The sequence below is a fragment of the Hydra vulgaris genome, chromosome 12 (genome assembly GCF_038396675.1).
Source record: "Hydra vulgaris chromosome 12, alternate assembly HydraT2T_AEP".
In the NCBI taxonomy this organism is placed as follows: domain Eukaryota; kingdom Metazoa; phylum Cnidaria; class Hydrozoa; order Anthoathecata; family Hydridae; genus Hydra; species Hydra vulgaris.
In genome coordinates, this window is record NC_088931.1 from 66,060,001 (window position 1) to 66,074,420 (window position 14,420).

The 14,420-nt window shown below is 27.2% G+C and overlaps 2 protein-coding genes across 3 annotated transcripts in view; both read right to left on the reverse strand.

Annotated features, from left to right (window-relative positions):
• The window catches only part of LOC101238899 (beta-2 adrenergic receptor), a 2,684-nt gene extending 1,191 nt beyond the window's left edge, over positions 1-1,493 (reverse strand). The window contains exons 1-2 of one of the 2 annotated variants that reach the window (XM_065814177.1): positions 467-1,493; positions 1-363 (exon numbers count right to left, since the gene is read on the reverse strand). The exon at positions 1-363 is cut by the window's left edge and continues 1,191 nt beyond it. In XM_065814177.1, the coding sequence (XP_065670249.1) occupies positions 1-350 (350 nt within the window). In that variant the 5' untranslated portion in view covers positions 351-363; positions 467-1,493. The remainder of the gene's footprint in view (positions 364-466) is intronic. The other variant, XM_065814178.1, reaches the window with a different exon arrangement.
• Positions 1,494-1,726: 233 nt separating this feature from the next.
• The window catches only part of LOC100211882 (ankyrin repeat, SAM and basic leucine zipper domain-containing protein 1), a 62,734-nt gene continuing 50,040 nt past the window's right edge, over positions 1,727-14,420 (reverse strand). The window contains exon 14 of the mRNA XM_065814176.1: positions 1,727-2,003. Coding sequence (XP_065670248.1) covers positions 1,842-2,003 — 162 coding nt within the window. The 3' untranslated portion in view covers positions 1,727-1,841. The remainder of the gene's footprint in view (positions 2,004-14,420) is intronic.

The window sequence follows — 14,420 nt, forward strand, 5'->3', positions numbered from 1 at the left end:
ACATTCTTTCTCAAAGTTTTTGATTGGTAAAACACAAAAATTACTAAAATATTTGCAACAAAACCTACTAACAGAGCCACAATCCAAAATACAAAATACGCTAAAAATCCATTTTTTGTAGGTTCCCTGCATTCGTCGGGCCAGTTTGGCTCGTCGCATTTTGACGTTGGGTTTTCAAGCTCCTGCAAATATAAGCTAATAAAATTCGTAAAAAATATCCAGAAATCTTCTCCAGTTTTGTTCATATAAACAGCACAATCATTCGCTGCTTTGTGTATTTGGAGATGTTGCACATTTAAAGCTCGTTCAAAACAACATTGGAATTTTATTTCTCGCATTGTTGAATTCATTTTTTTATTAGCGCTAAAAGTTACCAAACATTTTTAGTATATTTAACTAAGTTTGATATAAAACCCGGAATAGTTTATAAGGCATGAAAACCAAAAAAAAAATCGAAATGACTTACCTATTTTTATGTTTCTTAAGAAAATATTTACATGGTAAATTAATACTTTCAAGCAAACTTATGTTCTTCCGAAAAGATATTCTTTCGTCTCTTTAATTAAACATTACTTTGTTGAGTTACTTTCTAAATGTTTCTATGGATTCAAATCCGCATATATATCTAATTTTAAACGTCAATTAATAATACAAATCTTAATACATTATTCTGTTTTTAACTAAGCAAAGCCATGCTTTTAAACAACTTTAGTAATCTCTAAAAATGTACCGTATGTTTTTAAATAGTTTTTAGAGGTTTCTGGGGGTATTAGAATAAAAATACTTTTCAAAATCAAAATTAGAAAATTTTTAAATTATTAAGAATTCAAAAATGAAAATAATCTTTCCATTAACAAAACCTCAAAGACTTAAATATATGTAATAAAAATAATTGATTTCTTACATATTTAGAAATGTGCGAATGTAATATAAAACATCAACGCACACAGTGCAATTTATTTTGATGTCAAAGATTTGTTAAATATAAAATTTATATGCTGAACTTGTCTCCATGCTGTATCACGCCTTAAAAAATGATGGATGTTCAATCACTTTGTCTTTGCATAAATCAAATCCATTACAATGTGGTAAAAATAGGAATTTTATTACTCGAGTAAAAAATAATTTTTAAACATTTATGAAAAAAACAAGGTATAAATAAATAAATAGACAAAAACAAGTCGTTTGATCTTATTACGTTGTTCTAAAATTAGGCTTCAACACAACAGCTCCAAGAGGGGCGTTGAAAGTTTTTGACGAACAAATCTTTCTGATTTGTGAAAGTTTGATTTGTAAAAACTTTCATAACTAAATTTTTAGCCAACAGTAGCAAAAATTATTTCTAAATTGTTTTGGACGTCCCTTTACTAATAAACTAAAGATACGTATATGTAAAATGTTAGTCTTTGGTTGTAACTGAAAAAAGTAACAATTTAACACCTTTCATCAAGTTTATTTTACACACTCATTCACAATACATAAAATAACTGTTCTGGATAACGATACTTCAAGCTTTTTTTCTGTTTCAGTTAAAGCTATTAAAGCGAATAGAAGATGGAATTAAATTTTTTTAAATAAATGTAAACGATTTTTTTATTCAAATCTTAAAAAATTGAAAAATAAATATACAAAATCCTGAGTTGAAAAAAAACAAAAAACAAAATAAAAACAAAACAAAAACAAACGCTTTTTAAAACGAAGCAACAAAAAAAAAAAAAAAAAAAAATTGTCTAAGCGTCTGTTTTATTTCCTTCTATTAACTATTTACAATTTTATATTCAAAAGAATTTATCGTATCCTTAAAAATTTGGGGTAAAACTTGTTGGTTTACAATAACGATTTTAAGTATGGGTTGAAGAGTGTTTGTAAATAACAAGAATACTACCTACAACGACGACTGAACCTATTAGGGCAAGACTCATACGGCGATAAAAGAAGGGAGGTTCGTTTTTAACTCGCATCTGAATCAGCTCTGGAGGTTTTTCTCCAGTATTCTGGAACATCTAAATTAAGCAAATTTTATTATTATATTTAAAAAAAAAAGGATTTGTTGTTGTAACACATCGCAGTCGCAATCAAAACACAATTAATCACATTTTCAATTAAATTACCTAACTAATTTATTGCATTAGCAATGAAATTAAAAACTAATCAATTGAAGTCACAGTTAAGATTATGAATGATGAAAATTAAAAAACCCTCAGCCGAAGGAACCCACCCCTCTTAAGGCAAAACATACGTACTATAATGATGATAATAATAATAGCAATAATAATAATAGTAATAATAACAATAGTAATAATAATAATAATAATAATTACTAAATAAACCTTTTTAAATTTGTTAATTATTTATTACTACAGTTTTTTAATTCAATACTAAATTTGAATTCATTTCCTTTTCATTCAATTATTTGAGGTTTAGTGTAACTATTTGTGGTTAATGTCAAATAAAGATTGAATGGGATTTAGATTTAAATAGTTAAAAAAAAAAAAAGGATTATAATAACATTCAAAGCGCATCTCAGGATATCTGAATAATTTAACTTTTTTTTTTGTGAGCTAAATTAAGCAAAACGACTCTTTTTATTTAACCATTAGCGGTTTTATTCGCCAATATTTTACAATTCAATAACACAACGTTTAACGCTAATAAGAGCTCGTTCTTTTTAACGGTTAACGAATAACAATATTAAACAAAGCAATTAATTCATAATAAAATAATTTTTTTTGTAATTAACTTACTTAAGAGGAAGGTATTTAAAAACCTTTAAGAAGAAGATATTTGAAATTCTGAAGTGGAACGTTTCTGGTGATATTCATTATGTGAAATTAAAAAGACCGAAAAATCATTTCTTAAACAAATTTCCAAAATATATTACGGGGAAAAAAAAACGCTCTCATTAGTGTGGGGTGTTAGGTTGATTTCTAAACTTTTCACGGTCATAACTTTTGATTACTAAGAGATTATTGAATTTAATTTTTCGGTCTAAAAGATGCAAAAAATATTTGGAAATGAAATTAAAAAATATTTAAATTTTTATAAGTTTACAACTAAGTACTTTTTTTATTTTGTTTACTTAAATTCCAACTTGACTGAGAAATTTTCGCCTTTTAAAACTTAAACCAAAAAATCAAAAACGACAGCAAAAAACACGTTCTTTAAGAGTCTTATTTAAAAAAATTTGCAACTTTTAGACAAAAATTATAAAGAAAAATATCAAAAGTTCCATTTTTTTGATTGATATGAACAATTATCAGATCAGAACAATCATTTTCCTATTATTTTTAAAACCATATTCAGTTTAAACCGAGAGCAATTTCTTAAATGTTTTTTCAAATAATTTTATTTTTAATTTTAAATATATATATATATATATATATATATATATATATATATATATATATATATATATATATATATATATATATATATATATATATATATATAATATTTTCGGAAAACCGAAAAACAAGTTTTTTTGGTGAACCAGTAACGTCAGCTCCTAAAAAGTGTAACTTTTCTGCAACGGGTTGATTACGGACAACATCGTTAAAGTGGATTGATAATATATTTGTGAACTATAACTTTATTAAAATTGACAAAATAGAAGTGCCTTGTGTTTTTATACAAGCTTTCAATTTTTGTGTGTCACTTTGGCTTAGATATCTAAAGCCTTGTTAACTACCCTATTCAACAACCAACCCTAACCCAAACGCTAACAGCCATTTTCATTAAAACCAACAAGCAAACCTGTGGTGGCGGGATGTTTTTACCGCTAGGGTAATTTGTTTTTTACAACACCTTTCACAAAAAATCTGTTATTTATTGACTGCGTAAGTTGCGCTGTCTACATACTATTGTAAGTTGGGCTGTCTACATACTATTGAAAGTTGTGCTGTCTACACACTATTGTAAGTTGTGCTGTCTACATACTATTGTCTACATACGATTATCACTTGTTGCTTCTCTTTTTAAGTTTTATTATATTACTTTATATTATTTACTTTCTATTTCAATCTTATATGAAGGGTAAGATTAAACTTATCTGTAGCTCGATCTTATCTGTAGGATAAAACCTGTTCAATCCTAAATGGATTAATGTAATCCAATAGAATTTTCTGTACGTATTTTATTCACCTCGCATTATAAATCTACTAAAATATTATAAATCTATTAAAAAATAATAAATTCCAGGAACAGCAACTTACGCAAAAAAAAATTATAATCTATAAAATAAGCTCCTGACAAAATGGTGAATTTATCAAATAAATAGTTGATCAAATAAAACCCTGGCCTTCAAGTGGCAGGAGTGACAATCTTATGGCTCACATCGTAACTATTTATGATCATTTAACAAACTATCAACCGTACTGAAAATAAATAGAAAAACAAACAAATAACAAATATAGTATTTGAAAGTGCATTAATATACTACGTCAGAGACCTACCCACCTAATTTTCATTCCAAAACATTTTAACTTCAATAAAGTTACTTTATAATTGAAAAAGAATGAAAATACTGTACAGAATTGATCGTCTAAAATAAAAAAACAACCGATAACCACTAAGAACTAGATTTTATTTAAATAAGATGTAAATTGAGTTTACTGGTCCTAAGAGTCGCAAATCATTTTCCTACGTTTCTTTATAAATTGTTTGCAACAAATTGTCAACCAGAATGCTTATTTTTTAACTTTATTTTAAAATGTGCGAAGAAAATAAAAAATGAATTGTTAAGTAATTATTATTTTATACAAGCACTAGCGTCGTGAACTGTCGACGCTGAATTATTCATAATAAATGTAGCAGGTCAAATCAAAACATTAATAAAAGAAACCTTTCTTTTATTAAATTATCTTTTATAATTTTATCGGTCGTTATAAGATGTGTTTTTGCACGACAAATAGGCCCCCGACAAATTGTTTGGATGCCTAATAACGCCTGTATATTTGCACATGTCTCTGTAGGTTTCAGTATTACATACGTAGTTCTTCGATAAATAAAAAACCACAAAATATTTTCATAAATAATGAATTTCCGACTGTGGTTCTTTTGGTATGAAAAGTTATGTTCAAAATATAAAAAACCCTAACAGCACATTTTACAAAACAAAAATTTTATTCAATTAAAAAAAATTGAGGTTCGGACATTTTGTTAAAAAGATGGTGAGTTTAGGATAAAAATAAAAATGTTGTAAAAAAAACTTCAACGAGCAGAGTATTTCAATCGAAATTAAAAAAATACCTTTAAATTAGATGAATGGACAAATTTTAATTTACCGATAAATATAATAAAAAAATAATAACTTATTTTTACGCGACTTTAACTTCATTATTTTGATGTTTTATTTAATTATACAAATAATTTAAACTACGGAAAAATAATAAGTTTACTAAATTTAGAAAATTCAGAAAATTTAGAAAACTTAGAAAAAAATAACTTATATATCGTAGTCTAAACTATTAATCAATATTAAAGGATTACATAAAATAATTATATTATTTATACTTTTATCAAACCCAATTATCCCATTTTAGGAAACCTGTTTTTTAATAGAAGCGGACGCTTCAAATAACAAAAAAGTTTAGTCAACAAAAAAAAGTCGCACTTTAATTACAAGATCTATACCAAAAAAACAAAAAAAACAAAAAATAGCGCGGTAAAACCAGTAGATAAATATACAGTGCTTAAGTAAGTACGACTTTTTGTGAACATTTTTATGTTTTTACATAATTGTAAATAATGAAAAATATATTTTGGGTTTATTTGTTAATTGTTAACAAATTAAGATAAAATTGCCGAATTGCTAAAGTATACTTAGCCAAAAAAACGCAAATAGTTTCAGCAATTTTTATATATAAATAGGTTTTATCATCTAAGGAACCTGATCATCATAGACTACAAGCCTCCTTTTTTTTTAATAAGAAAATTGTCTAACACTAAAAAGTTTCTTATTTTACGAGTTCTATTTTCCTAATTTAGTATTAATTCTTTATAGTTTCTTAAATTTTTTAATATATTAATATTAAAAAATATACAATATCCATATTTTATTCGCACTCGAATTCCATTCGATTGCAAATAAAATACGTTTATCGTGTATTCATATTACGCGTGTAAAATAAATACTCATTTGAAGGAAATACTCCTGGAACTCGTCATAGAATACTTATTGAAAAATTTGGGGCCTGTAATACTAGTACCAGTTTCTTATTTAAAAAAAAAAGTGTGATTTCTTCTACTTAAAAAACTTTGTGTACTGTACAAACTGTGCTGTGCTTGTAGAGTTTGACCGTAACTTTGGCGATAAATCTTAAGAAAGTAATATATCTTCGAAATTTAAACTTTGTTTTAAACATATATAGTGGCAGGTAAATAGTACTGAAAAACGATATCCCTAGTGACGGGGGTGAGAAAAACTTTGAATCGAAAAAAAATATATAATGCGATTATTCTCTCCTCCAAAATCCTTTAGATTTATTATTTAGCTTTATATTATTAGCTCTATATTATTAATTAGCTTTAACGAAAAGGTAAAAATGATCGTTTTGTTTTTATTATTATTTATTATATAATTTATTTTTTGAAATTAGGCACAGTTTTCTAAATTTGAAAAAAAAAATACTTGCGTCAAATTCTAGCAGAGACACGTTCAAAATAAATTATTAAACCAAATTTACGATTTTAAACCAAATTTAAATTTTAATTGTTTTCTTTAAATAATTTTTTTTTTTTTTTTTGCAAATTAATTTATAAACAACTTTTAATTGGTTTTTAAACCGCGACTTGTTAATGGAATTTTTTACGTTAATTTAACTACCTAACGTTTTATGAATCTCTCTCCATGTACTTAAAAATGATTCGAACTTTTTTTTAGCAAAAACTTTATATTTATAATAATATATCTTGAGTTACAAATCTTTCTTAAAATTAATTTACATTTGTCTGAAAATCAAATTATTAAATTCTCATTACAGAAAATTTCCGAAAAAACTTGGTTGTAAAAGGTTCACAACCTGTTCACAACCTCGCCAATTTTTTGCTTATAATCTCCATTTTACAGTAAACTTTACTTGCTCATAAAATTAAAAGTTTTTATTAATGAATTTTAAAATTCATCGATGCATATTTCTATCATATAAGCTAACTTGATAGAGCTATATTTTAAACTAATACCCAATTATTAGATTACTACTTTGTTGTTTTGAGCAATGTTATCAGGGTCTTATATATTATTTTATAAGGATTAACGTCCATGTTTCCATACTTTACATACTCCCAGTGGGCACGCATCGTCCTAGGGAAGTTCTTCAGACGTCTCACGGACGTCCGCCGGACGCCATGTGCCCACTGGGCTCGGGCGGGTTTTAATTATGCCATTAGGGATCGTCCATAAAGTACGTACGCTCGGAGAGAAAGAGGGGTCTCCAAATAACGTATATGATATATATATATATATATATATATATATATATATATATATATATATATATATATATATATATATATATATATAGTGGAGGGTACTCAAAAAAGCGTATGGCAAAATGCGGTGGAGGAAGGCGGGGGGGGGGGGGGGGGGGAGGAGAGGTCGAAAAAACGTACGTACTTTATGGACGACCCCTTAGCTTATTTAAATGTTTTATTATGGATTAGTTGAGGCGATATTTTACAACTTGATGTCCTTCCTGACGTTACTTGTTTTAAAGATCAAGACTGAGTGCTTTTATTGAATAATATAACTAGGAGGATTACCACCACATGATTACCATACAAGTGATTACCATCCTACAATCATATACATCCTACAAGCTCAACTTAACTTTAACAACAGTTAAACAAGGAAAGTTCTGATCAGAGTTTTTCTTCTCCTAGGTAAGCCGTTTCACCTGCCCCAATATAGGATTAATTTATCGTCACGACTACACCTTTTCAAGATGTAATTGAGAACTTGAAAGTTGTAATTAATAAACGTAAGATGTAATTGAGAAGATGAAAGTTGTAATTAAGAAGCGTAAAATGTAATTTAAAGCATGAAAGTTGTAAATAAGAAATCGTAAGATTTAATTGAGAAGATAAAAATTGTAATTGAGAAAAGTTGATAATATAGATTATCAGAAAGAAGTTCTTTGTATTTTTAATTTTGTTGCCTTAGTTTACCTTGTAATTTAAGTTTGGGTCCTAATTTAGTCAAGGTGACCATATGGGTTAGTTTTCAATAAAGAATAATATATTATTAATAAAATAAAAAAGTAATGAAAAAGGCATTTGTGGTTTTTGCGGTAACTACACCTCTTCCAATGAAATTTAAATTTCCACTGCGGACCAAATTATATGCTGTCTTATATTTGACACCCAAAGTTTGCGCCAGAGTCACCTAATCGTTATCTCGCTCAGCACATTCAATTACACTTCTTCTATCATTCGATGAAGATAAAACATAGTGTTTTCTTTCAACTTGTTCAGTTGTATGTATTTCACGTCTACAAATTGGACAAGGTGGTTCTGGTCGTTCCGGAAGTGGTTGTAAACAAATTTGGTGAAATAAATGCTTGCACAGATTCAATTTAATAACAGACTTTCCATTCATAGTGTGTTGACAAATAACACAACAAATGCTAAATTTGATATTATTAACTTATTAAAATGCATGTCCAAGAAGATCTTTTATAATGACCTTTAGACTTACATTGAATTCGCAATTACAAATAATGTATTCTCATTTACATATTACGATTTCTTAATTACAACTATTGTTTTTCAAGTTACATATTGCGATTTCTTATTTACATGTTGAGTTTCTCAATTACATTTTAAAATTTCTTAATTACATGTTGTATTTCTCAATTACATCTTACTTTTCTTAATTACAACTTTCAAGTTCTCAATTACACCTTGAAAAGGTGCAGAACAATTATAGTTTTTATGATAAATTTTTATTTATTTATGTTAAATCACTTCCAACTTTTAAATTTAGCTTGTGAATTGTTTTTGAGAAAAGAACCAATTATCATGCTATTTGCATGTCCTTTACATAATTGCTACAAAGTAAAACCACTGATTTTGGACTCCTCTACCGTGTAGAAATCACTTACGACAAAATCAAGACCCCTCCCCCTCCTTATAAAAACTTAAAACATTTAAATAAGTAAAAGTTTGAGGTATTTTGACATTGATAGATCCTTTTACCATTGAGCTAATTTGATGTTTTATACTTAATTAAAAAAGAGCTTAATTAAATAATATGAAAACTATGACAAACTATTGAAATTTTTTTATGTTAAAAAAAATGCAAAAAATATGTAAACGTGCACAACTTTAGCAACTTTCTCTTGAATAAAAAACAGTTGAAAGAAAATAATCTAATTAAAACTTTATCAATAAAATAAAAATTAAACAATTGGACTCCGTTGATACAACTGATTGATGAATACAACTGATTGATGTATACAACTGACTTATTTTTGGAATTTCAAAAATAGATCAATTTAAGACATCATATTTGATTTTATCGTATTTATAATATTTTCATAAAGTTTTTTTTTTTAAACTTTTTATTATTAATTTTGTGTTCTTTCTCTAAATGTTTTACAATATTATTCGCTTTACAACTATAATAATTTCAATAATATAATAGAATGATTACAAGATTAATTTAGTTTGTAAAAGGAAGAACGCGGGATCTCGTAGAAGATCTTAAGGTCTCGTCGTCAAGAACCGCTTTGTTTTTCAACTACATCGTTACATTTATTGTGTTAAATATACAATACTGCTCAAAAATTTAGCACACATTAGATTTAAGTTTCATTTTTCTTCTTTTAATTGAATATTTTTAGGCGGTAAACTTCGTATGCCTTTTCTATTTTTTTTATTTACAATTAATTAAAACAAACCTTATAATTAAAATAAATAGAAAAAAATTACGTTATTTTTAACCATCTATTTTTAACTTAAACAGACTTCGCTAATTAAAGCGATATAAAAAAGTCGCTCATTAGTTTAGCACACTTGCACACTTGTCTTTCAACTGCCACTTTATACTTTTTAACGTCAAATTATTACTAAGAAGTAAATTTAACTATCCTTTTTTACATAATAACTGAACAAAAGTTTCTAAGATATACAAAGTATATACTACCTCATTTGAAATAAACTTGATATTTTTCGCCTAAATTTTGTCCATAATTTGACTAATAAGATCGGGAAAAAATCAATTAGCTCTGAAATAAAACAGCGTATTGTAGGACTTCATCTTGGTGGTTTGAACAGTTCTGAAATAGCTCGAACTCTTAAGTCTGTATCTTGTTCATGTGTACTCAGAACAATTCAGAAATTTGAAAAAACTGGTACTACTGCAGACAGAAACCGATCTGGACGACCAAGAATAACAAGTATCACCGATGATAATAGTATCTATAGAACTGCAAGAAAAAACCCTAAACACTTAGCCAAAGAGATTGCACAAGAAGTGAACTTGGCTCTAAAAAACCATATCTCAAGACAAACTGTAAATAGAAGATTGATTGATCGAAACCTTGTTGCTACGTTGCTGCCAGAAAACCACTGCTTAAACCAACTGATCGATTAAAACGTATTAAATTTTGTAGAGCTATTTTGAAAATGACTAATTATGAACTAAGAAGAATAATATTTATATAATTATAATTATAATAACTATATACTAATTATAATTAAATAATAATTATAAACTAAAAAGAATAATATTTAGTGACGAATCCAACTTTACAGTTATTAACCGAAAGAACAGAGTGATTATTAGAAGACACTATAATGAGATGTTTCATAGTCGCTTCATTGTGCCGCGACTACAAGGTGGTAAAGGTTCGGTAGGCATATGGGGTTGCATCACTTATGACGGCCCAGGTCTCTGCTACTTATACGATGGTCGTATGGATCAACATAAATTTATCGAAATGCTTGAAAATCATTTAATCCCGACTAGAGACATCTTTTTTAGCAATGAATCGGAGTGGCAGTTTTAACAAGACAACGCTACTTGCCTCAAGGCGAAAAAGGTGACTATTTGGCTTCAAGAAAACAACATTAAGGTACTTCAGTGGCCAGCTAGATCACCTGACCTTAATCCAATCGAAAATGTATGGACTGTACTGGACCGCAAACTCACTAAAGCTCCCGTAACATCAGCCGAACATCTTAGGGAAAATTTGAAAGAGTCGTTCGACAGCTTATCAACTGATTATTGCGGAAAACTTTTTGATTCAATTAAAAGAAGATGTGAACTATGCATAAAGAACAAAGGTGGACATATCCCTTATTGATCTTGCTATTAAAGCAAACTTAAATCCAGATGTGCTAAACTTATGAGCAGTTTTTTTTTAACTGTTTTTTTGTATACTAACTTTGATTAAAGATATTTAGTGATAGACACTTGTTTTTTTTTTCCTCCTAATGTAATTAAAAAAGTCAAATAAATATGTTTCGTTTTTTAAAAATCCTTGAATTTCTTTTTTTTTACTTTAATTTCATTTTTAAAGAAAAAAATGCAACTTAAATCTAATGTGTGCTAAATTTTTGAGCAGTATTGAATATATTCTCGTCGAAAGTAAAAATAAACGTAAAAGATATATAACATTCATATATGTAAATACTAAGAATTGAATTTTAAAAATTTTACTTTATAAAAATTAAAAATACAAGAGTATATTATCGATAGATAAAATTATCTGTTTAAGTTTTCTTTTGAATGTGTTGTAATTCCACGATTGAGTAAAATCAAAATATTTCAAAACTACTTTGTTCCATAAAAAAGCTCAATTTGTATGCGAAAAAGGTTGTTGGATGAAGTTTTTATTTCGAAGATAGTATTTTTTTTTTTTTATGTGAGTATAAATTATAAAAAGGATAAGGGGAAATGTTAGTTTTACATTTATACATAAAGCAAAGAATATTATATACAATAAGTTGATATATATTAAGAATATTTATTTTAAGTAAAAGAGGCCTGGCATGAGCAACGGTCATGGGCCGTGGCAACGGTCTTTAAAGTTTATAAGACGTGCAATATGCTTCTGTTGACGATAAAGAAGTTCTAATGTACTTTTGTTTACACCAACCATGCAGGATTAGCATAATTAATATGCCAATGAATAAATGAGTAATATAATTGAATTAAAGTATATTTATTTAAAAAAAGGTCTTGATTTGTATAGCATTCCTATACTTCTAGCAATTTTATTGTCTAGGTTGTTAACATGATTTTTTCATGTGAGGTTTTCATCTATGTGAACACCCAAGAAATTAGTAACTTTAGCTCTCTTTATTTCAGTATTTTTTTTTGAAGCAGGGTAGAAGAAGATCCATCTAGTTTTTTCGAAATTTATTGATAGTTTGTTTGACTTAAACCAGTTAGAAACTTTAATGATTTCACTATTCATTTTGTTGAATGTTGGTAAGTTATGCTCAGTTAAAAAGATTTGTGTCATCGGCAAACATAATCGTTGTCAAACTTGTTGCTTTATAGAGATCATTAACATAAATTAAAAAAAGCAAAGGTCCTAGTATGGATCCTTGTGGAACTTCGCATGGCATATTTAATAAATTTGATAATGAGGTTGAATCTATTTTAATAAATTGTTTCCGATTTTTTTTAAAAATGTTTTTTAATAACAATAATACATTCCCTGTGATTCCATATAGTTTTAGTTTTTTAAAAAGAATGTCGTGATCAATAGTGTCAAAAGCTTTTAATAAGTCTGTGAAGATGCCTAGAGTATATTGTGATTTTTCAAATGACTTTGCAATACTTCTAGTAAGTTAAGGCATTGCATGTTCAGCAGAACTATTTTTTTTGAATCCAAATTGATTGTTGTATAATATTTTATTTATAGTTAGATAGTTATATATTTTATTATAAAAAATTCTTTCCAAAACTTTTGAAAAAACAGGGAGAACTGATATTGGGCGATAGTTATTGAGTTTAGTTAGTTCAACTCCTTTAAATATCGGAGTCTAGCTATTTTGAACGCTAGCTATTTTGAGAACATCTGGAAATATTACTTGTTTAATTGAGTAACTAATATTTTAAAAAGAATATTTTTAATGATGTCATAAGAACTAATAACAATATTTCCATTGATATCATCTGTTCCAACCGCTTTATTTTAATCATTTTGTAGGCCAATTCAAATTCTTCATGTTGTTCAATTCAAATTCTTATGTTGTTTCAAATATATTTAGAGAAGAGTTTAAAGGAGAGGGAGTGTCACTTGCTAAATTATGGACAATAGGAATATTTTTAGCTAAGTTTGGTCCAACTGATACGAAATATTTATTAACTTTGCTTGCTATTCTAATAGGGTCATTTAAGAGTTCGCCATTCATTTCAATAACTTTGGGCAGAGAGTACATTTTTCTTTTATGATTACTAATGATTTCATTTATACATTTCCATGTTTTTTAGAATCATTTGTGTATTTTTCAAATAAATTGGTGTAGTAACTTTTTTAAGGCTTTTTCTTTGTTTTTCAAATCGTTTTGCATAATTTTTATAAAGAGTTTTATTTTCAATTGTTTTAAATTTTAGGTATTAATATAGTTCACAATAATATAGTTCACAGCAGCCGTTAAGCAACTTTTGCAAAATAAAAATAAAGTTCGCTTAGCTTGCTTTGATGCCGTTAATTTTGATTTGATCTTTATTGATTTGGATTTTTGATCACCTGATAATAAAAAATAACTTCAAGGCCAGAGTTGTTTTTTAGGCAGCTGTCATCGTAGGCAACTCGTGTTTTTAAGAGATTTAACACGATTAAGAATAATTTGAAATTTTTTTAGTTTCATTCGTTAATATAGTTCTTATTTTTAAGAATCATCTTACAATCAATCGGCGCTTCTAAAACTAAAAATAAAACTTCATTTAAGTTGCTGATCTTGTTTACCACTAATCATCATTTCTCATTTCATAAAGACGTTTTATGGCAGTCGTGAAAAATTTTTAACCTCTATTTTTTTCAGAAATTTAAACAGCGAATTGAATCTCAAATCAAATCACCTATATATTCGCAAATCAAATTATATCTTAAAAGAAAAAAGAAAAGTTTTTTCCTATTTCAACTATTTATAAATATTTCCTCAAATATAAGACGTTGCACGCTCAGACAACAGGTTTTTAGATTAACTCCTTTAAAAAATTTAAGGTTCTATCAGAGCATATTTTATGTATTTTATTATAAATCCTTATTTTGTAACTTAGTGTAGCATGGTAAGCAATTATTGTCATCAAAAAAATGTTTATGTCGCGTTGACATTTTTCAGAATTCACATTATATTTAACCTTTATTTTTCTATTCCCCCTGATAATTTTTCTGGACAGGCTTAAAGTTATTTAATCTATGAACATCTATTTTCTTTAAAAATATCACTAAAATAACTTTAGT